Below are 26,733 nucleotides of genomic sequence, written 5' to 3'. Positions count from 1 at the left end.
TCTCTACTAGATCTAAATGTGGGACACATTTTGCAATCAGGGGGAGGGGGGGGGGAGGACCTTTTTTATGACTCATCCCCGAGAACCACGAAAGCTTTCCAGCTTTCCCACAACAGAAAAAAGCTCAACAACGGTGGTTAGAGCACAAGGAAGGTGGAGTAAGAACAAAATGGCAGTGGCTTAGCTCAGCTATGCCAGGATATACGTAGCGTTAGCAAAGGTTCAGCTGATTATTCTTAGCTTTCCAGATATCATGCTTACAGCTGTTCCAATGACACACACATGGTATACGTATTATGTGGCACATGTATATTTATTTTGCCGGGCAACTACTTCAGGATCCGATGAGTTAAGCTTCTCCGCTCTAGTGCACCATTTAGCAGCATTTGCACTCTCCTTCTCCATGGCCATACCACAGTGGCAAACGCCAGTCAGAGGCGCTATTAAGCGGCTCCAGCACAGTGCCAGATGGCGACTGCACAAGGAAGGCGCGCGCGTCGGCGTCCATATGTCTACCAAGGCTATGATGGCACTCCTCTAGAAAGCGCACATCAGCGGCGGCAAGTCGCACGCGGCCGCGGCCGAGTGCGAGGGAGGTGCCGACTACGGTGCGTGACACCACTGACCGTCTGCGCAGCGCATCGAATTGCGCGCACACTGGCGCCGAGCCGCGCGCGGCGGCGGCGGAGTATCATTGCGCATGCGTAGACCAGTGCCACGTGAAATTGGCTCAGCGAGGCCAGTGTAGCTAACGCTAAAAAAAAGAGAAAACAGAAAGGTAAACCAGACACATGCCCGGTTGACTACTGTGTACACGCTGGAGAAATTGGTATGTTTTTACACCCACGATAACATATCACGAAAAACATGAGAGTGAAGAGAAGGAGACGAGAAAATTTTCAGCGAGGAATATCTCTTAACCATTTGAGACGAATGTGCGCCACTTTTTCTTCTTCAGTAAAAGCTTTTTCCGCCGGTTCGCGTTACTCTGAACTCTGCTTTTCTGCTTCGGTGTATCAGGAACATTTACGAAATCAGTAAAAATATAGCTGGAACATTTGCGAAGCCTGGTGTTGCTTATGATACGTTGAGCTTGTTTTTGTTTATTTTTTCTTTCAAAACTTATGCCACGTTGCGTGAAAGGTAGCTTAACTTCTACATTTATGGTATTTTTCTCCTTTTCCTGATTATGAGAGAAGTAACTTTAGCATGCAACAATAAATTTTATTGTGAAATTGGAGCCATATGCTGCTCAGTACTTCAGTAATCGTGTTGAAGGTGCCCTTGAGTGAAAATTAAAGCTATTTCTTACTTAGCCGAACTTCACAACAAACACGCATTGCTGTTTTTTTTTTTTGAAGTTTAATGGGCGTTATTGCATCACAAATGAGCACTTTATTACGAAAAAGGCCCTCAAGTTCTTTTTTCTCTCTTTTCACTACTATGACAGGAGTGTATATAAAATGGAAAGCTGTGGCTATGACATTTTTTTAATTGAAACCCAAAGGAGAAAGAAATTCGGCAGATCTCGCTTACCTCGGGAATCAACGTTATGTGAATCATCCGGAAGGAATGCGACCATGTTGTAAATTTTGTTTTTGAGCGACACGTTACTAAATGGCGCTATATATATGTGTGTAAAAATGTTGTAGGCACACAGATATGATAAACAGTCGCTATGATTCATGTTCACACTTGCGCAACGATGCTAACTGCCACTTGAGTATTAGCAACACGAGAAGCGGTACGCCTGTGCTCGCGAGGATGGTAGCCCTGGGAACTGCTACATAAAATAACTTTAGAGGATATGGCACTTAACTACAACTCATGTCAACCCCCAAGAGATGGCTGTATCGTAGGAGTACATATTTAATGTTTATACAATTGGATGGCCAGCATTGACATCTAACCAACATTTTAAGAGAACAGTGCTTCTTTCTAAAGCAGTGACGAGACCTGGTGTGGCTCGGCGGTAGAATAATTGATTGCCACGCAAAATGCTTGGGTTCGATTGCTGCTGGGACCATGATGTTCGTTGGGTCAACGCTGCCGATGGCAGTTTTTTTTAACGCTCTCGCATTCAAATTACAAACGCCTGTTTTCGCCATTCCTGGGTACGTGTAGAATGTCAGTCACCTGTGGTGCATACCAATGGCACATACCCACCCGCGGTTATGTGCAACTGTCAGGCGCCAAGTGTTTGACGTTGTACTCGATATGACTGTGACATTATCCATGTCACGATCAGCGCACCATATTCGTCAAACCATCTTACCCTTCCGTGTTAATTTTGGTTACCCCAAAGTTAAGGGGGTAGTCACGAGAGCACTCACACGTAGGCGGATATATATATATATATATATATATATATATATATATATATATATATATATTGTTATGGCGTTTATTAGCGGGCAGACAGCGAGTATACACAATGGCGACAGTAACGGCCAAGCACGGACTCTCAGCGCGAGCGGCGTTCTTGTTGGGTAGCCCCACTAGAAGGTACTCAAGAGTTCGACCCATTTCAGAGTTCGGAGGCTTCGCTACAATTACCCCGGGGTCGAAGAGGGAGCCGCCTGGCGACCTAACAGCTTGTTACTATGAGCGGGTCATAATAAGCCTTCAGGCGCTCCACGTTGACGATGTCTCGCCCACGGCGGCGCATGTCCGAAGATTGTTCAACGGGTTCAATCAGATAGTTGACGGGTGAGGTGCGCTCGATGACACGGTAGGGGCCTTCGTATTTGGGACGCAGTTTGGAAGAGAGGCCAGCTGCAGAGGTCGGGATCGAGAGCCATACAAGCGCACCAGGAAGGAACGTGGGCTCAGAAGTGGTGGAGCCATCACGAATACTCTTCTGCCGCTCTTGCTCTTGCGTCGTAAAAGTCTTGGCAAGCTCGCGACACTCTTCAGCAAGCCTGGCTGTCTCGGAAATAGGTGTACACTCAGATGGATCCGGCCTGTACGGGAGCATTGTGTCCATGGTGTGCGACGGGTGCCTTCCGTACAGCAAGTAGAAAGGTGAAAAACCAGTCGTGCTCTGAGGGGCGGTGTTGTAGGCATAGGTGACGAAGGGCAGTATTTTATCCCAATTAGTGTGGTCGGCAGCGACGTACATAGAAAGCATGTCGCCGAGGGTGCGGTTAAAGCGTTCGGTGAGGCCATTCGTCTGTGGGCCGGAAGCTGTTGTGGTTGGTACGCCGAGCAATTGAGCAGGAAATAGCAGAGGTCATGCCGGCGTACCAACCACAACAGCTTCCGGCCCCTGCGCCCCCAAGTTACGCCCAAGTGGTCGCCAGGCCGCCTCCAGTCGTTCAACCGCCCGCCCCACTGACTTACGCCGAAGCTGCCGCACGACCTCCATCCTTTACAGCGGCTATGCCGGCTACGTATGTTGACGTGACCTCGCAGACTCAGCTCCAGCACCCCCTGCAGCCTTTCCAGCCACAGTTCCGTCCATCGGCTCTTACGTCATGGACAAGACCTACCCCAGCGAACCGATGGCGCACACCCGACAACCGGCCCATCTGTTTTGCCTGCGGTTACGCCGGTCACGTAGCCCGTTATTGCCATCGTGTACAGCCGGCTCCAATTTCTTCGCCTATTGCTGGCCACCTCAGCCGTCCCTATCACGACGAACCACCGTCTATGCCACCGCCGTCTCGCCCAGGTCCATCTCCTCGAAGGTCGCCGTCTCCACGACGTCGTTCCCTGTCACCCATGAGGCCAAGTTCGGCTAATCATGAGCGGGAAAACTAGTCGTCGCAGTCCCCGAGGCAAGGACTGCGATGCTATTGCGATGTGAAAGCCCTCAGAGCCGCCCATCTAATGTCATAGACGTGCTTGTGGACGGTGTTCATGCATCTGCTCTTATTGACACTGGAGCTGCAGTATCCGTTATGGACGAAAACTTCTGCCGCTTGCTTCGAAAAGTGACGACGCCAATTTCTGGGTTGTCCCTTCGTACTGCCGGTTCACATCGTATCCATCCTTCAGCAGAGTGCACAGCTCGCGTTGTCGTTCAGGACGTTCTGTATGTCGGCCAATTCATCATCATTCCTGCATGCTCTCATGACGTCATCCTGGGTTGGGATTTTCTCTCCCGCAACGACGCCGTCATCCATTGTGCCGCTGCCGAAATTGAACTCTCACCCTTCTCGCATTTGACGCCGGAAGACAGTCCCTCGACACTGAGTAAGATTCTCGTGAAAGACGATACCCAGCACCTCCAACAAATTGTTATGGCGTTTATTAGCGGGCAGACAGCGAGTATACACAATGGCGACAGTAACGGCCAAGCACGGACTCTCAGCGCGAGCGGCGTTCTTGTTGGGTAGCCCCACTAGAAGGTACTCAAGAGTTCGACCCATTTCAGAGTTCGGAGGCTTCGCTACAATATATATATATATATATAGATATATATATATATATATATATATATATATATATATATATATATATATATATATATATATATATATATATATATATATATGCAGGCATGCAGGCTCCAAAAGTGCATGCAGTGCGCAGGGATATGCTTTGCCTTTAATATCCAAATAAAACACGAATATACAAGGTCTATGAGAAAAGCTAATATATCAGGGCTGAACAGAGCTCACCAATCTGATGGAGCATTTGTAAATGCACTTGCAGGGTTCAATGCAATAAATGACATCCCGTTGATGTGGCTTGCGTTACTCATGACCACAGTTTTATATAACCAGGCATAACTGAAGTCTTCGTTCGTATCTACACCAACCGAAGAGGCAGAAAGAAGCTAAAGTGGTTGGTGTATGCGGAGATCTCGGACAAAGCCGTTAGACTCAATACAACAGGCAGAGATGTGGATTGTGTACTATCAAGACTAAGGACTAATTACGGTACTAGAACTGTAGATTATCCGATTATTTTATTGTTGAATGCACACTCATCTTTAATCGAATTGGCCAATCAAAACTCAAGTATGTCATGTTTTAAAAAACAAATAAAGCAACTGTTCATGCCTCATTGAAATATATAATTTTTTTGCAATGAACGTGAAAGTTATGTAGTTTTGTATAACTTTGTATAATTGTTAAACCCAAACAATGTAAACTTTGAATACTTTCGTCTTAGTGTGTTTTTACTGTTCATTAGGTTCACCCGGTGGAAAGGGGGACTGACAAATCCGCCTGTCGCCAGAGAGTCTCGCAGAAGCTGTTCGAACGCGAGCACGTGTTTAAGAGAATTTTATTTCTGAAAAAAAGCATACATACACAGAAGACAATCATGTGTTACTTTTTTCTTTTGCAAGACATTGCGAGCGTACAACAGGAACTGTTTGTACCTGTAAACGAAAATTCTAATGTGCACAAACAGGGGGGGAGGGGGGGGTTAAAAGAAGTGGTTAACGATGTGTGTTTAGAAAATGTTGTTAACGATTTAACTTGGTACTCTACTATGGGAGGGCATAAAGCTGTCCAGTGGACACCCTCGTGTGTTTAGAAAAACTGTTTCACGATTTGGAGTACTCGGTACTCTGCTATGAGAGGGCTGAAAGCCGTCCCGTGATAGATGATGCAATCAGGGCTACGAAAAACTTCGAAACCCACTGCATTGGCCAGCGGAGTTATTACCATCACTTTTATTCATCGAAGCCACTTCGAGCAGAAAACACCCGTCTACAACACCGCACTAAAGGCCTCGGGTATCTTTGTAGAAATTTGCTGTTTATTCTTGTCAACACACTCGGTAAGCCTTGGTTTCTCGTTACATTACAAAGCACTATAGCTTAAATGCATTTCTTTTAACAAAATAGTACGTTTGCCACAACGCCAGACAACTAACTGTCCGATAATTTGACCAGAGAGTTTAGATCGTTAGTTGGTCTCTTGTTAGTTAATAGTGTTGTGCTCTCGAGTTCTTGCGGTGACGAAGAACATTTTACCGTTGTGTCAAACCTTATGTAAGCGACGTTTGGATGGGCGACTCTAAACATATATGTAGTTATTCTAAAATTGTTTAAAAACAATATTAAGACTGAAAGTAGAGAGCCAGCATTGATACGAGCCTAGCGCTTGTGTTCGTGCTACACGCGTGCTCATATGTTTTCTGCTACAGTGTACCGTGATGTGTTCTGCGATGTAGGCCGAACCGAGAGTTGGAGAAAGCTTGTGAGTCAAGTTAACGACGTGTGTTATTTATTTATTTATTTGTTTATTTCTTTATTCACACAGTATCTACATCACCATATAGACATTACGTGGGGGGAGGAGGGCAAAAAACAATCCGTACAAATAAATTTGTAGCAAAATACATAAACACACAAAAAACACTGTAAAATTTCTCATAACATAATAATGGATCGCAAATACATTTTCATACACACAGAACATACATAATGCAAGAAGAATTTCACAGCATCGAAAAAAAAAATAAATCATTGTTTGTTATACTAACCAATTCGTCACTTCAGCTCTTCCACTCTCTTATTGTTTTTGGAAAGAATAAGTAGCACGATTTTTGCAGCGGGATTACTTTGCAGTGTTTTCAGCATGCTTTTTCCTTGATTGCGTTGTATTGCATTGTTTGACCATGAATCGCTCCTTTATCGTGGTGCCTTTGCTGATGACTGTGAAAGATCCAACGTTAGGGCAGGCTGAGTGAATTCAACGGCCGTCTTTTCCTCCGACTACAATAATGGCCATCTGTCGATGCGTTATTTCCTTTCTCAAAAATTTGGCGCTCGCTGACTTCCTGTCAAAAAGTGGTGTCATGCCGATAACGCACATGAAGCATTCAGCAGCTGGAAATTGTTGTTGTTGTTGTTGCTTTCTTCTGCAAATGGCTCGTACCCATAGGAGGGGATTGGCCGATTATACGGTGAATTTGCCCGATACTTTCAGCATTGCATCATTTCTAAAAACTTTGGTTATTCAATTTTGATTTGAAGTGCCAAATGCGAATCGGCAGAAAAAATAAAGGAAAAGAAACATAGTGAAACCATAATTTAGCAAGAAAACTGTATTGTTGCAGTGATGTATTCCTGAACGGCGAATAAAACATCCCTGTGGCTGGAACCCAGTGTAGAGGCTCTACATTGGAGCCTCTACACTGGGTGTACAGGCTCCAATGCTCCAACACTGCATTTGCAGCATACTTTGGAAGTCCTAAGCAGAGCCGTAAAGCCTCTCTTTCCAATAGAAGAAGCGGTCGAAGTTTGTAGGCTGGCGCACCAGAAAAAAAAACGCAGCCAAACTCTAACACCGGTCGGACATAGATTTTATATATAATCAAAAATGCCTTCCTGCTCGTACCTGGTCTACAATTGCTCAACCACCGCAATACGCCCATTGCCCGTACTGCTTTTGTCGCGATGAATTCAATGTGAGAGCGCCAATTGAGGTGTTCATTATGCGTAATTCCAAAGTACTTCAATGATTGTACTTGTAGGATATCTTGGAGCTTGTGATTAATAGATATGGGCACAGGATCTTGGACAAGAAAACTAAAATAGCACATTTATTGGTATTCAGGTTCAACAACAATTCACCCGGCCAATGTTTTGTTTCATTTAGATATACTTGCACGATAGTGTAAAGACAGTGAATGTCATGTGTCATGGCAAGAAAAGCAATGCCGTCGGCATAAACATAGGTTTTCACATCTGGCTGAACGGGGATGGTACTAAGTAATATGTTGAATAATACGGGGGAAAGTACTGACCCTTGGGGTACACCTCGGTTTCGCTTGTGCTTACAGAAAGAGAAACCGCCTTGATAACAATATAGTTCTTTTCCACTTAAAAATTCCATCACTTATCCTATTATATATGATGGAAGCCCATGACTCCATAACTGATTAATCAAGATGGGATACTCTACAGTATATTATGCCTGTTGAACGTTAGACATACGTATGTCTAACGTTACTAAAGCCGCACACTGTTTTTTTTGTCACGGGTAATATGAATACGACTTTCCAGATCTACATGTGCATGCAGGAAACATGATGTAAGTTGAAATCGCCAGTCAGAAGGAATTCATTCTTGCAATTAGCTAAGGCAGCATCTAATTGTTGAGTACATTATGCAAACCCGTCAGAAAATCTGTGTTTATAAGTGAAAAAAAAGCGGTGCCCTGGCTGACTGAGGTGTATTGCCAAAATTTCACAGTCTGAGGACATAAGCTGAAAAGCTATGCTTACTGTGGGGCAATATTTTTTCGAGACTAGTATAATTAGACCACCTTCTAGTGATGTACGCTCTAGCCGAAATGCTCTAAAATTGTTTGCATGGTAATTCTTAGCGGGGTTAAGCCAGGTTTTTTGTAATAAGATTATATCGGGCTATAATTGATTAATTAAGCAAAGTAAGTCAGCAGAAGCAGAAATCAAAGACCTACAATTACACGTACTACTTTCAAGGTATCTATGTTGACGAGCGAAACACTTCAGCAATGGCGGCTTCTAAAATTCTCTCTTTAATTAGTGCACTGGCGTGATTGTTGCCCTTTTTAGGTTTTGAGTCCGGGCAAGAAGATTTTACAGGATATCCAGTGTGCTTCAGACGCCTGAAATCTTGGCATACGTCCATTTCATTCTGATTCTCCGCGTGGGTCGACGTAGCAGGTTCAGACAAAATAGGGGCTTCCTCTTCTCGAGATTGCCGCTGTGGAGCTAAATTCTGCATCTTTTCCACTGCACAAGGTGTCGACTTGGCTATCGGTACTGCTACTGCCGAAAGCAGCTGTGTCATCTGTGAGCAAAACACCTGAGAGGTGCCCTCACTTACACTCGTAACTATATGTTCCAGCGCTTTCGACATTGCCTTTTCTACTGCTGCTTCAATAAGATTCAAAATCTTCGTCTCAGTTGTTCGTGCCTCCAAGTGACTCCGGCATATCTAAAGGCACAATCCTTCACAACTGCTATCGCTTCTCGCCACGAGCAACGACGTCTGTTGATAATTTCTAGCAGTTGGGTTTCATTAGATCTTGCGGTGCAGTTCATTAATCGGCCGCATGATTTCCCGCACAGAGGCAGAACTTTTTCATTGCGGCAGTGCACTCCTTCGATGGATGGGCATCGCGACAGATCCGGCAACGTGAATTTGATTTACAGCCCCCTACACTGAGACCAAAATGCCAACAGTTTTGACACTGGAGAGGACGAGATGGAGGCGTTTGACTCTGAAAATGAGTGGCCATATTTTCAACTCTGATGGACAGGAAGTGCCGGCAAAGGTAGCAATAACCGACTCAGTGGGGACTTTCTCACTGTTAACTAAGCGGTTGCACCGATACACAGCTATGACCCCAGCATCAGACAGCTTTTCCAGAGTCTCAGCGGGCGTTAGTCTCGAGTCAACTCCTCATACGATTCCCTTAGTGCACGCTAAATGAGGCGGGATAAACGCACTCACCGGGACCAGAGCAAATGTCTTGCACTTTAGGATATCAGAAACGCATGAAGGATCTGACGATCTGCATACCAAACCACCTCTTTCATACTGACGAACATCACTTATCAGCTGGAAGTGTGGTGTCATGGCCTGCAGCTCCGCCTGGATCGCCTTTGAGTTGTTGAGCCTAATAAATCTACCACACGAGGGCGCCAGCGCAACAGGGATGCTGCCAACACCACAGCGGAAAAAAATATTCCAATGGCAAATTATCATTAGGCAAGGAGGCTGACCAAAGTCTGTGCCCTTGGCCAGGAGTTAAATTAGACATTACCACTGATTCTATCACCTAAACAAGTAATAATCAATGTCAGCTAGTTTTAACAGGTCAAATTCACCCAAGCGTCAGCCAAACCATCATCCGAAAGAGTCCGAAGGGAAGGCACGAAATATAACACAGCTGCTTGGTTTGTTCTTCTCCCACGTTCCACGTTCCGGGGGCGTTCCAAGTGCCGGGCGCGACAAAATAATGCAAATAAAACATGGCAGCATATGGCGAAGCAGTGGGGCGAAGCATCCACCCGTCCATTCATTCTTGCTTCTGTCCGTCCATGCTTGCGTCTGTGTCCATCCGTGCGTGCGTCCATCCGCCCATCCGTGCGTGCGTCTGTTCGTGCGTCTGCAGGTCCATCTGTGCGTCTGTCCCTGCGTTCGTCCATGCATCCGCTCCTGCGTCCATGCGTCCGTGCAGCCATCCGTTCGTCCGTCCATGCATCTGTCTGTGTGTCCATTCGTCCACCTATTCAACACTCCAAGTACCACCATCTCGCATCTTTTAATCATAAATTCCTCATATAGAAGCACCGCCATCCAGCGGACATTCCAAAGACGGAACGAGAGGTGGCACACGCACACTTTCTTACGGCTTGCGCTTCTGGTATACTTCCCACCTTTAACCACCTCGAGTTCATCGTATATACTAGTTCACTGTATTCATGGCACTGCGGCCCAACGCTCGCTAAACCTTTCTAAAACCAAGGAGGTTACGCCCAGCAGGTATAACGTGGCACCCCTTTCTTGTCAGATAGTGCTCAATGTACATACTAATGGCTGCTAAAGGGGAATGAGAGACAGGAGCATTCGGCTTTAGGTTAACGCGCACGCTGCGAATTTTTTATTGTTCAACAATGCGCAGAAGAAATCTCCCACCGGCACCACCTTTGAGGTCAAAATGTAAGACTGATTACACACTACTACTACGACTACGAGGGACGAACGGGTGCCGCTATAAGGAGCTTCGCCCCAAAAAGAATCCTTATCTTTTTCACTCACGGTGTGCACGCAACCTTCAATGACGCGTCACGCACCGCGTGTACCATCAAATGGCTTGAAACTTATGTGCACATTCGTGCAGGCCTGTAGACAACTGGTCGGATAGTTTAACTTCCGGCATTATGTTGTGTATTGCTGCAGACGATCACTTAGGGGGATACACTACCATGTTCGACAATCATTCGACGTCAAAAGTGTTTTTTTCTTTGCTCGAAATAAATACAACAAAAACATGCCACCCACATCTTTCCACGGGGAGGGTGGGGGGGGGGGACTCGGGTAAATGCGTCGCAGAGTGGTGGGCGTATCGCGTGAATTTTGCATAATTTGGTATGGTTTGGGGATGCTTAAATGTTATTTCGTCTTTATTACTTATTTGTTCAATGAAGTGGTGGGACGTTGATGTGCGATCCAGTGCCTACATGTGTGGGGTGGCCAGTGAACGATTGTGCAGCTCGAGCAGCCGGTATTTACAAGCAGACGCTGCCTGCGTCAGCCTTGCGAGGCGAGAGAGAGGGGGGGGGGAGCAAACAGTTGACACGAGACGCGAGCATGCGTAGTGGGGGTGTAGACAACGCCGACGCGCGAAGCGTGACATCGTGCGACTAAGATATGTTCCGTATTTGAAACAAACTGTGCATGCATTTCGGTACTAATAGTGGATTTGTTAATGCGAGTACTGAAGCTGCTTGGTGCCAGAATAAATAGATAATTATTTACACACTCGATATCTATAAATTATAAAAGTGACATTACTGTTTTATATACATATTTTTCTGGAGCATTGGACTCATTTTCTCTGGTTTTGCTCCTGGCTGTCCGACGTGTGAGTCCGGGGTGAAGGCCTCGTCAGAAGACGTACGAGCGAGTCTCCTTTTGCCTTGCCTCGTGGACATATATCATGTTGTCTGTAAATATGCTCGAAATATACTATTCCATTCTATCCTATATATAAAAGTAAGGTCCACCACAATTTTTTCTTATCGTGGTTTTTGAAGTCTCCTTCTCTGCGACTTGCACCGAGTCTTTTTGTGCAAGGACTATATGTCTAAGTGAATAGAGCCTCATAGCCTCATGAGACAATGGGGCAGGTGTTGTCCTACTTTTCCAATGACGCTTAATGGTTAAAATGTCGGTTAAAGATCAGTTTACACTATTTATGAGCAAGTTATTGAATATATTCCACAGCTGTAGTTTCCGTCGCCACGTCAAGTATACTTATGAACCCACAAATGGTTAATTGTGACGCGAAGACAGCGCTGCATAGACTTCAAGCGTGCCTGTATCGCCAATCAAGAGACGGACTTCCAAGTGAAATGGTGGGAGGCACTTTCGCAAGAATATACGTATAGAAATGTAGAAGACATATTTTTTCTCTTTTCTGCGAGGTTATTGTTGACGAAGGGACCTCACTTAGGATTCAGCTGCTCTGTCCGTAGCACGGGTTGTCGAGGCGGAGAAGGGGGTGTCTTACAAAAATGAAACTAGTAGCCTTCATTAGGCTTTGATGGGCCGACAGAAAAGAATTTACACAGCTCATATTAGCATGGCCACTGATCCACTGTGTAAGCTCTGGGCTTCGAACTGTACGTACGCACTGAAAGACTTGTAAAGATTATTGCGCTCTTGTAAGGCGGAATCCTGCAAAAGAACGAACAATCGCCATGCTTTTCCCTTTGTGTAGCTTCCTAATCCTCTTGCTTCTTTTGTGGTACCTCTTCGCATGCTCCGGGCGCGATTTCACTTTGGGCGGCTGAAGAACTCTCATCTACCATGCCTTGAGTGCAGGTCTAGAAAATTGAGACATTCAAAATGATTGCGAGTCCCTCACCCAATCCAAGGCCAGTCCTTATGAGTCCTTAAACTGCTTCGGGATGAAAGGTTGGCAAGCTGTCGAACGAAATATATCACCGGAACCCAGATTTCGCCAAGGTAACTTGTATGACTCAAGGCAGCTGATGTATTGTCTTGAACACGGGTCGGCAAACTTATGAGAAGGCGGCGCAAGTTGGCAGCGCAGACCAGGCTCGTAGCCTGTATTTTTAGAGGCAAAGTTCCTTTGCGTGTGAATCCTTCCCCCCTCTCTAATAGTATGCTGTAGCAGCCACTTCTAGATGGTTTTAATAACTGCTCACTATACGGCATTGTGTATATGTCCTTGGAAATAATATCACTAGATGGCGTTAGTGATTTTCGTATAGTTGACAGACAGACAGACAGACAGACAGACAGACAGACAGACAGACAGACAGACAGACAGACAGACAGACAGACAGACAGACAGACAGACAGACAGACAGACAGACAGACAGACAGACAGACAGACGAACCCTTGACCCCACTCATCATCATTCACTCCGTGGATACACTGAGAATTTGGTTGGGCTTGTTTAAGGCTTCGAAAAGCCTGTATTTTTATTATTTATCCTAGGTAAAACACACACACCCTCGATTCAATTTGTGGCGAAGGAGGGGACATCAAGACCACCCTCTTTGGCTACGAGACTGAAGCAGACACCAACGGACGTCGGACAGCACCTTGAGAGGGGGAGGAGGGGCTTTTGAGGGAAGCAGCAAAGCTTGGGCGAATTGATAATTTACAATACCCAAATAAAAATAACGTTTATTCACTGCATGTTCGTCGGGAGGCTGCAAATCAAAAACGTAGGTTGCCAGAGAAGGCTTCATTAGAGGTTATCCATAGATTCTTTCCGTCCTGTCAGCCTGACTAGCTGTCTTTGTAAACTTGTGGAAAAGATGATAGACGCTAGAGTGGTGGGTGGAATGTACGAACGTGCTTCCAGAAGATATGGCACGCTTTCGTAAACGCCGCTGCACCATGGATGCCCTTCCAGACATTGTAACTTATGTAGATCATGAGAAGAGCTGTGGAAGAATTGTCGTTGCACTATTTCTAGATATAAAGCGAGCATTTGACACAACCAGCCACGCTCATGTACTACACGGTTTAATTCAGTTGGGAATAGTAGGCAGAACACTAGGATGGATTGCAGAATTCTTAAGAGACAGGAAAATCTTCATTGACACGGCTGACGGTAAAAATAAAGAGCATGAAGTTAGTCAAGGAGTCCCACAGGGTAGCATACTAAGCCCATTTTTATTTAATTGCATTATGGCTGAAATATCCCATATCTTACCTACTAGTTTGAAATATTCTATATATGCAGACGATCTGTGCATTTGGGCATCAGACACGAGCATTCAGGCAGTTCAGCAAAAACTTCAAGATGGGCTGACAATAATCAATGACTTTTTCAAGAGTAGAGGCATGGTTCTTTCTCATGAGAAAACATCTGTACTTCCGTTCACAAGGAAATGCCTTAAGAAATTCAAACTTCAGATAGACTCTCAGCGCTTACAACTTGGGCGACAGCACAAATTTTTAGGGGTTATTTTAGACAGACGTCTGTTTTGGGCACAACAGATAAAATCATTAGAGGACAAAGTCAACTCTCTAATCAATATATTACGTCGACTAACCGCAGTGAGATAGGGTAGTTCGTGTTCTTCTTTATTACGTGTACAGTCAGCAATAATTCGACTAAGAATAGCTTACTCTGCCCCTGTTTTACATGGGATATCACGTAACTTGGAGGAGAGGATTCAAAGATTGTTGGCCAGAAGCCTTCGTATATGTCTTGGTGTACCGCGAGCGCCTGCCAGTGCTTTAGTAATTGCGGAGTCTCGTCAACCGACTTTCCATGCTATGAGATTTACGGAAACTTGCCGGCATTATCTTCGGTTGGCAACTCAACACGCTAATCATACCATATACCGAGCTATTCAGGAAAGATCAGCTGCAAGAATACATAAAACTATAGTAGAATTCAAGAGTATACTGCCTACGCACGACTATTGGCCTTCATGTGCATCCCACCCACCATGGCGACTCTCTATCCCAGATGTTACAACTTCGATTCCGGGAATAAATTGTAAGAATGATGTGCCCATGATTGTAATAAAGCAATTAACTTTAACAGACATTTATATCAATTATGAAGACTATATTCACGTGTACACCGACGGATCATGTCTGAATCAAAGCTCTACGTCGGCATTCTTTGTACCTGCATACCAAGCGAGAAAAGCATTTAAACTCAGCCATTTCACAACATCCACAACAGCAGAACTCTATGCAATACTCTGTGCTTTACGCTTCATATGTTTACAGCCAGGTTCACTTCGATAGGTAGTTATCAGTGACTCACAGTCCTCATTAGTTTCTTTAAAAGGAATAAGCTTGGGCAACAAAGCTAGTGAGCTCGCATATGAATTGCAGACGACGTACGCTATAGCAAAAGATTTAAACCGCACCATAATGTTCCAGAGGGTGCCAAGCCACTGTGGAATCACAGGAAACGACATAACTGATCACATTTCACATACAGCACATCAAGAGAATAATATATCACTGCTATCTCTATTGATGAGCGATGCAGGGTGTCTAATAAATAAGCTGAGCTGTCAACTGTCTAAGGAAACCTGGTTCGAAAATGGTGCGCAAAACTCTCTGTTGTATAACATTGATCCCGGTATAGAATTTAATATTCCGTTAAAGGTTAGCCGATCGGTAGAAACATTTATCCATGGGCTTCGATTTGGTACAGCCTACACGAAGGCTTTCCTGTATAGAATAAGGAAAGCTAGCAGTCCTACCTGCTCATGTGTAGAAGCTCAAGAAGACGTGGAGTACATTCTTCTGCATTGTAAAAATCATGACGTACCTCAAAGGAACCTTCTTCAAATACTCAATTCTCTGGATAAGCGACCTCCACCAATTGCAAAAATCTTGGGTCCACGGCCAAAAGGAAAGCTAAAAGCCACTGCAGCGCGTGCAGTCGTTCACTTTCTGGAGGAATCAGAAATAGCTCATAAGTACTAAACAAAAAAACAAATGCACTTCACTGTTACCCGCGGTATGTTTCAAAACAGTATTTTCGTGTTTCACTACGATATTTTTAGGAAAACCTTCCTGAAAACAGTTCAGTATTTAAGTGACAAAATCACCTTAGACATTTCATTGAACTTTCACGTTTTTGTGTGAACACCTAAATTGACGTGATTACTTGTGTTTTTTTAAGAACTCAGTGTAGTGTGGACCCATTTCTGTGTGGTGTGGACAATCAGTGTTAAAAAACGTGAACTCATTGTGTAAGTGTTGTGCTATGTACATATGTATAGCCTTGTGTTTGCTACAAAATGTGCGATGCCGACTTTTGTGCAAGAGAAGAGGAGTAGCCGGCGCCACGCATTGGCACCAACCTCTCCTTACATACATTTAATTAAAAAAAAAGAGGTTAAAAACTGCCATCTCGGCCAACAGACAGGAAAGTACATGAAGAGGGCAGGGTTGGGGGTCGGGGGGTCATATCATAACCTGCCAAATTAGTTCCACTGGCTGCCGATCATTGGTCTAGAATATCTGTCTTCAAGGAACACTAAAGATATAAACCGTTTTTCTCCCATCTGTAAATTTCTATTTCACAATACTTCAATCAGCCCGCTTGCCACGAGTAGACGCTTGGCAAGAGAGCAGAGGCGCAAAAACAAAAAGAGGGCGGTGACGCCAACTTGAAGTTCCAGCACCAATCACCACGACGTCACTGTTTATAACGGGGTCCACTACCGCTTAGTCAACTCCTAATTGATGCATATTCAGAACATTATCATGTGCGAGGACCAGAGATGCAGCGTGCAAAGTTTCAGGATGTTTTGTCGAAGCAATGTCCCCAAATAATGAAAATAAAAGAACTGCTTGGAATACCCGATGTCACGTGCAGAAATCCAAGCGCGAAATTTAAAAATGAATAATTTACTTCGTTTTTACCTTGACTGATAGACCTATGCTAGTGAAATGAACGACAGTAGAGTATTGAGAGCAAAATTTATCGGTCTAAACTGACTCATAGCTTTACTTTAGTGTCCTTTTAATAGTATTCGCTCGGTTATGTCACATGAACAAAGTAACTTTGTTGGAAGTCTCGAAGGATGGGTATGCGTTCACGTGGCGTTCCGTGGGCGGTGCTTGTCTTGAATATCGAACTTACATGGATCTGGTTGGTTTAGTCACACGAGCGATGCACCATTGCTGAATGACTAACAATGAGCAGTGTGTGGGTATGCGTCTACGCGGTTTTGTGGGTGCGCGGTGCTTCGGTTCTCCGCGTTTCTTTTTTTTTCATATTTTTTCCCTCCTATTCTTCACTAGTACTACTCTCTCTATTTGCGAGATTGTGACCACATCCCTCAACCAGTCGTTTAATATGCCCAGTAACTGGCCAGGTGTAAGGCGATTACTCCTCCTCTATGTTCTGCCCACGCTTTTCTTGTGGCACGGCTGAAAGCCCTAATTAATCCATCAAGTCAGTGAAGGTAAAGAAAACAAGACGCGGTGCCCATCGAATCAATTTACAAAGCGTGGAGCTTCCAGCTTTTCCTAGGGCAGCGGCGGGAAAACGCCCCAAAACTTAGGAAAAGCACGAACGAAGGCGGGGGTGAATTCTGTCCCCGACAATCGTCGTCACCGCGATGACACGGCGGCAAAGAGTTGCGGGCCAAGCGAGGGTGGCGTGCTCTGAGGCAGGTAGGAGACTCAACAGTGCGGTCACCCTTTCCTTTTCGCTACCGAAGGCCACTCTCGTATAAGGAGCGCTCAGCGGGGGACGCCCGCGCTCTCGACGCCGACTCAGAGAGCGTGTGTTGGCGTGGCCAAAGGCGTCCTCGGGTGGCCCTCGGGACAAGAGACACTCCTTCTCAGAGCCTCACTCCAGTCCACGACGAGGATTCGGCACGCAGGATTTTTTAGAAAGCGCGCGGCGCTCGATCGACCAAGAGGCGACGGGCTGCGACGACTACGGCCACCATGCGAGAGAACAGGGTGAGTGCGTACTCCGGACACCGGCAATGTAGTCTCACCGTCTGAAACGCCGGCCTTACTGGTGCACTCACGGGAAAGACTTCTCGAGACTCGTTTCACGCCATTACACCCATACCAGCTTCGATTTTCATCGATATTGACTCGCGAACAATTTTCTTAATGGTAACCAACTCTGGAGTTTCACGTGCTAAGACTACGACGTCGCGGTATTGCTTTTTGGCGTGAAAATGTGCCGTAAATGCTAATTTTGGGAGAGAAGTACAATCCTACCACCTCGACTTTCTTTCAATTAATTTCGCATCACCTCAGAATAAAATTAGGCTCATGATAATTAGAATATATATGGAGGGCTGGGTTGGTTCATTGTATTTATCGTAAAAAGCATCACGTTGTAAAATAGGGCAGGTACAATTATAATATTATTATTAATTCGCTGGGTTTTACGTGCCGAGATTAATATATAATAATGAGACTTCGGAAGTTTCGACCACCTGATTTTTTTTAACGTGCCACTGGCAGCACACGGGCCGCTCGTTTCACCTCCATCGAAATTTGACCGGCGCGGCTCGTACCGAAACCGGGACATTTGGTTCAGTGGCCGAGCACACGAAGCACTGTACTACTAAGGCAAACAATGATATTTTTGTTTAGTTTTTTTTTAAATATAAACCCTTTTCATAAATCGCAAGTGCGCTTCTCTACATTGCATAGTTACCCATGTTGCGGCAGCACCTTTCGGGCTTCAAGCGGAGACGTGGTCCTAGTTTAACGTGCTGAAGCTTGTCTATCATGGGTGCCTATATACCGAAAGAGCCGCCCCGACATTTTCCACGTCATTGCGTAAGAAAGCCGCGCTTGAAGAGGCTATTTGCAGTAGGTTACTATCCGCCATTAGTTGTTCAAACAGCATAGCAGGAAAGCTAACATTAAAATTTTGAAAATAGTCTATTCATCCCAAGTCTCGAGTGGTCTATTCTAGGTACTGCAATGAACGTAAGATATTGCTAAGGGCGCGAGTTTTAGATATGCACAGTTTAAGAGGGGGATCTTGTGACCTGAAATGACAAGCGGCCGTCGTATCGCTGACTTAGCCAGAAACATGCTGGTGAACCAGTGATGTTCCGTACTACGCCGAAGAATTCCCATTCAGAGACATGAAAATTCCCTATTTCACAAAACTTTCCCTGCAAACGTTGACAAAATTCTCTGAATATTTACCAGCCCAACAGTAATAATTTCCGCTCCCATCCACGCACACACATAGTATAATTACACGTGTCTCGCGTAATGTCGACTTTCAAAATCATGACCATAGCCTCTCCACTGCCGCACAACAAAAGCATGATTTTATTGATTCGTATACTGTTAGCACACTACACATTGTGGGCTTCAAGTCTAACACCAATAGTGAACTAGAAATCTCTCCGCGGGAATATCGGACACAAATCTCAAAGGCCATGCTTGCGTGGTGCATGCGCCATAACCGATTACAGCACATGAAGGCGCGCTGTGACCGCTAATTATCGGTCGTCGTAGGAGAATTTAACCAATCCTGAAATTACCTGCAATATCACGAAGATTTTTTTCTTCACTTTGGCTCAAGAAGTGAAAATCCCCTGCATTTTGGCGAACAACTTAAATAGGTTACGCGCGTCATTGCATTCAATTACGCGTTCATAGTTATATCGTTTGATACTGATAAATCGTTTGTTTAGCATTAGCGTTCGACAGAACTTACACTCAATAATATCTGAGTTTATGGGGCATTTGTCGAGCATCGGTGTTCTACAGAATCGGCACTCAATAATATCTCGGATATTGCGTCCCGATACCAGTATAAGATTATGGCAGATGGCGTACTGGAGAACTTCGAAAATTTTGACCATCTTGTGTTCTTTAACGTGCACTAGCATCGCACTGTACATGGGCTCCAACCATTTTGCCTCCACCAAGATGCAGAGACCGGTATTGAACCCGCGACCTTCCGGTGAGCAGCCGAGCACCTTAGCCACTGTTCCACCACGGCAGACACGCGTACCACTCGTGCTACGACACTTAGTCATCTTTTGTGGTCCGATCAGGATGCTACTTGCTCGTTCCTGAGGAACTCCCTTTCTTTTTCTATATCATGCAGACGCTGAGAACCTCATGCATAACGTGACTTTCGGTCTAGTATGGCAAACCAACCGATCTCTCAAGACAGCTTCATTAACGTGCCTACGACTATATTCCGAGGCAGTACGGATACAAGCGAAAGAGCGTCGAGGTGGCAGGATTTGACTGCCCAGTTTTGAATTGAATGAATATTCTCACTCACAGAATGAATGAAAGTCCTGTTGTCGCTACGGAGAACACCCCATCAAGAGACACCCAAGTTAAATAGTGAATCCGCTTAGACTGATAAAAGATTGTCTGAAAACTGTGACATTGTTGATTTCACCATCATAAACTTATAATTAAAAGGAAGATTACGATCAAAGTTTTATTTCAAAACTTCGCATCTCCACCTGAGTCGTTACTAAGGTCAGTCTTTCATAGTAGTCTTGCGAAATTTGTTCGAATAAATTTCCCTAAATGTTATGTAAAGTTTCTCGCGCACTCAGGAGTTAATATGCTTGATATCTAGTTATTATAAAATATATAGGCGCTAGTAGATGCCGTCGAATCGATGACGTCCTGGCAGTTTGTGCTGGAATTTCAAGGTGCGGTCGACACCCTCCTTTTCATTCAGCACGTTTTCTCACTTGGCAAGCGTCCTTTCGCGGTAAACGTAATGATTAAGGTACGGGGAGGGTAATTTGCTAATACACGAGAGATCGTTTCTCTCGTTAGTGTCCCTAAAATTATCACGTGGGTGAAAACGACTTTATTTACTTTACATATATCCCTCTATGTTTTTACCTGCGTGAGAATCTTTATTCTCTCCGCAGCAAGATGTGCTCCCTTCATATTAAATATTCAACTTCAATTACCGCCTAAATGTGCGAGCAATGTCCATACAATGATTACGACACACAAAAAGGCCTTCGCTGTGACTGATGTATGCGGCTTCCATTACATCCTATAAAACGTGGTAGTACTTTCATAATATAGCAGTGTGTGTAGCCAGAGAGCATAGTGGGTTAAAACCACCAATGAGCCTTTCTACAACCCGTGTGCTCAGATTCGGGTGCACGTTAAAGAACCCCAGGTGGTAGAAATTTCTGGAGCCCTCCACTACGGCGTCTCTCATAATCATATGGTGGTTTTCGGACGTTAAACCCCACATATCAATCGAGCCTTTCTACAACCGCCCATTCCCCGCGAACGTTTCTTGTCATGCGTTTGTAGATATATACACGCACACATATAAAAGAACACGCACTAACTTGCCAGTAATTCCTGAAAATGGTCACGTGTAACCGGTGTTGCCACCAGTCAAATGGAGGCATATTGTTCGAGCCGGAGGTTTAGTGTACTCGAAGCTAGACGCCCACAATTCGCTCCGCTGCCAGGACTGTACCGAAATGGTTTAAAAATCGGAAGCAAGTCAGATACGACACAACCTGCAACATGACTACCCAGAAGAATTTTGTGGATTTTCATGAGTAGTTTGTTTTGTAGTTGAACTGTCAAACTGGCTTCAGCGTGCACATTACAATACTTGCTGCTACAATTTTCTCGTTTTGGGTGAAATCACCGATTCGGGAAAATGAGTGACCAGCACTAGATATACATGCACATGAATTTACTAAATATTTATAGATAAAAATACTATGTAAAAAAAGTGGCGATAAGGTAACTTGCCCTTTTTCACGAAACTTCGACAAAGTTATTATTGGTAGAGAAAGTAAGGTTAAGTGACAGGCAGGGAGGTTAACCAGAAGAAAATATCCGGTTTGCTTCTATGCACTGAGGAAAGAGAAATGCCAATCCCGATGCAGGACAAATCATTAACCAACCGACTAACCAACTTACGAAAGAAAAGTTTCGTCAATTGGGTGCCACATCTAAGACCGTGCTTTACTGCTGACAATCTGTAGCATTTTCATGCGTAAATCATTTAGTGTGTGGTTAACAATATTTCAGAGAGCGGCCATTGTTACGGCTTTCCTTGCCTAACCGTCACCTTCCTTTACGTCCCACTACGGGCAGGCCCCTCTTACTAATCTTTAATAATTATTCCGCTTGGTCATAACTCTTCCCTGTGCCTATAGTTTTTCCTAATTTCCTCCAGTCAACTAATTTTTAGCTGTGGCTGTCTGGCATTCAGCTGTGAAATTCGCCCTTTCAGACGCAATCCAACAATAACGGAGGATAATTTCAGGTTACCATCAACACTGCTCGTATGGGCATCGCATTTTCACATGACCAAAATACAGCAAAATGCGGCAACTTAGCCAAAAGCAAGTACCGCAACAACGAATGGATGACATACCAACGTGACCATAGAAATGACGTGCCGACGAATATCAGTATCTGTATCGGGCCTGCAGTGTTTACGATGCGGCTTCAAGTAGTAACTTGTACTCATCTTACTATTCTGACCATGTCGTTTTGTCAATGCAATATATCAGCGCCTCTATACTTAGCCAAACCAAGCAAACAAAAGGTTCAAGCGACGATGGTATACGTTACTAAACATAACCAAATATTCCTAATGGCTCTGGTAAACACGTACGACGTCATTAAAAAGCCTCGGAAACTTTCTCTTGGATGTCTCATCCCTTCCTACATACAAACAAAGCATGCTGCCACATTATCCGCCTTCGCCGATTCCATCACCAATCTTGGTCCATTTCGTCATCCAATCGCTGACACTTTCTCAGTTGCCTTGGCGCGCTCTTGAATATGGCGCTAAGATCACGAGTCTACGTGGCAGGCATCACGATTCCGTCGATTACGTGACACAAACAGCGACGCAATGCACATTCGACGGTCACGAATAGGAGCCTCGGCGTGCCCTAATATCACTAGACACGACAAGTGCAGAGTGCGGATGCGCGTTCCTTTGATCACTTGCTTGGGGCGATGCCAAGGCCGCCTGCTGGTCGTGGCACACAAAGTGGGAGGCAGGTGCTCATCTCTTGTCACTAAAGCCCGCCTCTTCGAGTTTCAGGCTAGCCGCGTAGAAACTTTGCCAGCCCTCGCCGAAATAGTCTCGCTCGTGTTCAGTATAATTCTAGGCCAACGAAAATCGATTTTAAGTGCGCCGTAGAATGTCGTCACCGTTGCAGTACTCTGTTACTTTCTCCCTTTTGAAAATGCCGTTATCAGGCCAGGACTGACTTCTTACCAGATCTCATCACTAAAGTGACTTTCAATGTTGAGACAGATATATATATATACAGAACTGGGGAAAGAAAAGGGAGCTTGTAAAAAAAACAAAAAGTAGAATTACGACCTGCAAGGGTAAAGGCAAACGTAGCTCAAAGACATGCCTTTAATAACAATCAATGTCTGTGGTTGTTACATCCCAAAATTTTAAGTTAATTATGACGGATGCCTTTGTGGTGCCTGAGCTCCGGAAACATCGACTAACTGGTAATCTTTAGAGTGCACTGACATCGCAGAGGACACGGGCCTTCACCATTTCGTGTCCATCTAAAAGCGACCGCCGCGGCCGGAATCGAACCGAGACCCTCGGGTCAGCAGGCGTGCACCCTGACCGCTACACCACTGCATGTGGTGGACGACGCGAAGTCAAGATAGAAGGATATCAGTATAGGAATCGATAAATGAGGGCAATATACAAGTAACTGTTGCATAGTCTAACACGTCCGTATGGCTTCCGCAAACGAATTGGTTCCGTAGCTTTGATAACTGCTTCTCTTTTTTTTAATTTTTCAAAAACACTCTGCTGAATCGCGTTCGTAAAGCTTGCTCTACGTACCGGGAGTGAGTGCCAGGAGCTCTAACGTGCTGCCGATGCGTCAAGACCTTTTGCGTATTGACACCACTGTTCATACACCTTGAGAAACATAGCAGCTGCTCCGGTTATTAATCTATTACAGCAATCTACTCTCGCCACCCTCAGACTTCGCACTATATATACTGAGCTTGCGAAGTCAAGGAAGCTCATTGCAAGGCAAGGGGATATTATTATTATTATTATTATTATTATTATTATTATTATTATTATTATTATTATTATTATTATTATGATTATTATTATTATTATTATTATTATTATTATTATTATTATTATTATTATTATTATTATTATTATTATGAAAAAAAGAAAAGCGTGATCCATCAGCCATGAACAGAAATTTTTGCATATCCTTACACATACACTCACAGTTCTTAAAAATATGTATTCTTGAAAGTTTAGTGTAAGTGTAATGATATATACTGCGCGTAGTAAGCATAGGGAATGAAGACAGATTTTTCTTAGGTTCCGCCCTTATGCGTGCCATCACTGCGGTCTATATATTAAGTAATTCCCTCCCATATACGAGCCTTCCGAGATTGTGTCCTCTACGTTACGCGAACGCCGTGGCCTAGATTCTTCGAACGAGTAAGATTTGAAACGATTCGCGACAAAAGCCACGAACTGCCAAGTTGTCATCGTTGCTACAGGAGTAGAAACCACGCTACCATAAACGTGGGCGAAAGAATTGCAGTCGCGTTTGCAACGTGCTAACGTTTGCAATTGCAACCACCAGCTAGCAACAATCCTCCGTCGTCGCAACTCCGCAATAAATGCCCCGAAACTCCCGCTTGCCGTCTCAATCCATCTTTCTGCGCTGCCTTTTCCACCACCGCGTCGTTGTCAACGCGTGTGCGGCCCGCCTGAGCGTCGCCTTTGACGACGTCACTCGCATCCGGCCCAGATTAACGATTCGTGAACCCACACACACACGCGTACGCACAAAAGCACACGCCAGCTCACGCACAGCGGAACCACAAAGCGGTTCGGCTTCGCCCACGATCGCGAAGCGGAGTCGGGGGCGGTCACACTACGCCGTGCACCACGGCCACCACTCGCGTTGCCGCAGTTTACTCTTACGGCCGTGCCACATTCGAGGCGTGGAAAGGACACCCTATAGTTTGCGTCCTTGAAAATCGTGACGTATAAGAGGCGCACCCAGGTCCGCTACTTAACAAAATGAGAGAGGGCTTTAAATAACTCGCACCTCGTGTGAAGCACGAGGGCGGCCGGCATTAGAGGGAACCCCGAAAAGGACGTTTCGACAATGACGCCCAAGCCCACGCCACGCGATTTCTTTTTGCCCGTGGGCAACTACGCTAATGGCTTCTACTCATTCAAGACTTCTCTCGTACGGCGAGAATAGTATCGCTTCGGTCCAGTTCGTTGAAGGGGTCACGTGTTCGGCACGTTGGCATATCTTTGTGCATGTCGGGAAGTAACGCCGTGGACTGTGCTTCGCTTGACTGAGAATTACAAGGTGGTAGGTTCATATCCCACTGACAAAAGTCCTTTTCAGGCCACTTTCAGCTGCGGCCGCTTTTACGTAGGGCACCTGCACACTGCCTTAACCAGATAATATTGAAACGCAAGAGATCGCTAAGTGGAGGCTCACTGTCTAATGTTTCTTTACATTTTAGAGAGTGTAAATTCACACCGAAATTCAAGGAATGCGCAGTTTCGTACCGGCATAAGAATGAGGAAACGCGTTTTATGATTGAGGCATGCCGTGGAGATAATAGGGGTAGCGCATGCGCTGTAGCCGACCGCCGATTAATATGCATAAAGAATAAATCAAACGTCTCAACAGTTATCTTTCAGGTAGACCATCATGCATGCCAGGTTTATAAGTTCACACACTACATGGGCATGCGCCGATAAGATTTCGCGTCTTCTTTCTTTATTTTCACCATTGTGTGCTTGTTCAGTTGTTGGTAGGTGTTTGTAGTGACCTAACGTCCTTCTTGCGGCTGTGTTTGCACGCCCTGTCCTTCAGAATGAATGCTTACCAACCAGCCGCGCTTTCTGTTATTCTAAACGGAAAGGGCGATATACTTCGTCCGATGCAATTCGTTTCAGTTACCTCATGATTGATAACTGTCCGGTTTTTGTGACCCAAACTCACTATATATGATTGCGAGGGACGCTGTAGTGGACGGCTCCGGACATTGTGACCATCTGTTTTTCTTTAACGTGCACGTAAGCCGAAATGCATGGGCCTCAAGCTTTCTGTCTCAACCGAAACGTGGACGCCCCGGCCGAAGTTCATCACCGTGACCTTGAGGTCAGCAGTAAAGCTCCATAATCACTAAACCATCATATTTGGTTAAATTACGTCATAATTATTCCGCAAGAGTTAAATACAATGTCCGATATGCGCTGCGGTATTTGGCCTATCTGTATGTTGCATTCAATTGGTTGGGTGTAACGCAGTCACAGTATTATAAATATACTACGTGATGGTGAACGAGAAATGACAGTTTGTATTCACACATGCAAAACTGTGCTCGTTGCGGGCACATGGTGATTACCGGAGTTGACAACGAGCACGCGTTTAAAAATCACGACGAGAAGCCCTCCGGTACTCTCAGCATAATACGAATTCCCATCGTAAACACCTAAAACCTACGATTTACTGCAGCCCTCGTATACTGTATTTGAGGCGATCCCGAGTTTACTACAACCAAGGAGGTTTTATGAGATACAAAAAAAATTATGGCAACATCCCAAAGTGAGTGATGATGGGTGGGAGAAGCAGTGGGATCATTCGGTGTTACCGTAAATCACCCGTGACATTCACCACTCACGCATGTAAATGAGTAACAAACGGTGTACAGTCATGTATACGATGTTTATTGGTCATAAATGATATGCTGAGTAGTGAATTCACTTTTGCCTTCATTATTACTGCTTTGTGGCATCGGATTTAGCCTGAAGCTGGCAAAGACCTGTGCACGTTCCCTTCGTGGTTGTGTGTTGTTTCCAGTCATACGAAATGCATCGTAGAGCATATCGAGACGTCACACACTGCGCAAACCAGTCGTTGTCCGAGATCGTCATCGTTAACATTTTCATCATCATCAGCCTCATCGTCATTGGGTATAGTGGGTACCTTTTATGTGCGCTCTGTCGACTGTTTTGCACTTGCACCCAGGATGTGCGCGGCGCCTGGATGGATTGAAGCCAGATGGACATCATGCGGCCCTA

The 26,733-nt window shown here is 45.0% G+C and overlaps 1 protein-coding gene across 3 annotated transcripts in view; it reads left to right on the top strand.

The window, feature by feature from the left end:
• The first annotated feature begins 17,447 nt into the window (after window positions 1-17,447).
• Window positions 17,448-26,733, top strand: part of LOC119174273 (uncharacterized) — a 30,061-nt gene continuing 20,775 nt past the window's right edge. Inside the window, exon 1 of one of the 3 annotated variants that reach the window (XM_075895871.1) lies at window positions 17,448-17,615. In XM_075895871.1, coding sequence (XP_075751986.1) covers window positions 17,601-17,615 — 15 coding nt within the window. In that variant the 5' untranslated portion in view covers window positions 17,448-17,600. The remainder of the gene's footprint in view (window positions 17,616-26,733) is intronic. The other 2 variants (XM_037425115.2, XM_037425114.2) reach the window with 2 other exon arrangements.

Source organism: Rhipicephalus microplus, chromosome 5, assembly GCF_043290135.1.
Source record: "Rhipicephalus microplus isolate Deutch F79 chromosome 5, USDA_Rmic, whole genome shotgun sequence".
Taxonomy (NCBI): Eukaryota; Metazoa; Arthropoda; class Arachnida; order Ixodida; family Ixodidae; genus Rhipicephalus; species Rhipicephalus microplus.
This window is presented reverse-complemented; position numbering and strand designations above follow the sequence as displayed.